The 996-nt window shown below is 66.0% G+C and overlaps 1 protein-coding gene across 1 annotated transcript in view; it reads left to right on the forward strand.

The window, feature by feature from the left end:
- The window catches only part of Washc1 (WASH complex subunit 1), a gene marked incomplete at its 3' end in the record, with an annotated part of 3,612 nt that extends 2,620 nt beyond the window's left edge, over positions 1-992 (forward strand). Inside the window, exons 2-5 of the mRNA XM_033759435.1 lie at positions 7-266; positions 446-578; positions 693-894; positions 967-992. Of these exons, the coding sequence (XP_033615326.1) occupies positions 7-266; positions 446-578; positions 693-894; positions 967-992 (621 nt within the window). The remainder of the gene's footprint in view (positions 1-6; positions 267-445; positions 579-692; positions 895-966) is intronic.
- Between the last annotated feature and the right edge of the window lie 4 nt (positions 993-996).

Consider the following 996-nt stretch of genomic DNA (forward strand, 5'->3'; position numbering starts at 1 on the left):
GGTCTGGGGGCCACGCGGGCCACTGCCCAGGCCAGGGTGCAGGGCGCTGGCCTCACGAGGGTGCGGGCCGGGGTGGTGGGTACGCTGAGCCCAGCGCTGAACTCCCCTGCATCCCTGCCGCCATCCCAGGAGAAGCTGAAATACTTCCCCGTGTGTGTGAGCACCAAGCCAGACCCCGAGGAGGAGGCCGAGGAGGGGCTCGGGGGTCTCCCCAGCAACATCAGCTCCGTCAGCTCCCTGCTGCTGTTCAACACCACAGAGAACCCGTAGGGCTGGAAGGAGGCTCGCAGGGGTGGGGTGGGGTGGGGTGGGGCCCAGGGCGTCAGGTCCGGTGCAGGGTGGGTGTAACATCCGGTAAGGCCTGGGCCCCACAGAGCAAGCTGCACCCCAAGTCAGGGAGGGGTGGTCAGGGGCCCGGGCTGGCCTGAACCCACCCACCCTGCAGGTACAAGAAGTACGTCTTCCTGGACCCCCTGGCTGGAGCTGTCACAAAAACCCACGTGATGCTGGGGACAGAAACAGAGAAGCTGTTCGATGCCCCTCTGTCCATCAGCAAGCGAGAGCAGCTGGAGCAGCAGGTGCAGGAGGGGGCTTCAGGCCAGGGCCCATTCTGAGGTGCGGGGGCTGCTGGCCCCCAGTGACACTGCAGGCTGTGCAGCTACCACTCACAGGCCCCCTCCCGGGTCCCGCAGGTTCCAGAGAACTACTTCTATGTGCCAGACCTGGGCCAGGTGCCCGAGATCGACGTGCCGTCCTACTTGCCTGACCTGCCCGGCATTGCTGATGACCTCATGTACAGCGCTGACCTGGGCCCAGGCATCGCTCCCTCTGCCCCTGGCACCATCCCGGAACTGCCCACCTTCCAGACAGAGGTGGCGGAGCCCTTCCGGCCAGGTGAGGTGGGCACTAGGGTGGAGGTTGGGCCGGGAGCTCCCTGACTCAGCCTCACTCACACCTGTGTTTCAGACCTGGAAGGTGGGGTACTCACAGCACCTC

This window comes from Fukomys damarensis, unplaced genomic scaffold (assembly GCF_012274545.1).
Source record: "Fukomys damarensis isolate Sample0158 unplaced genomic scaffold, DMR_v1.0_HiC HiC_scaffold_37, whole genome shotgun sequence".
NCBI classification, from domain to species: domain Eukaryota; kingdom Metazoa; phylum Chordata; class Mammalia; order Rodentia; family Bathyergidae; genus Fukomys; species Fukomys damarensis.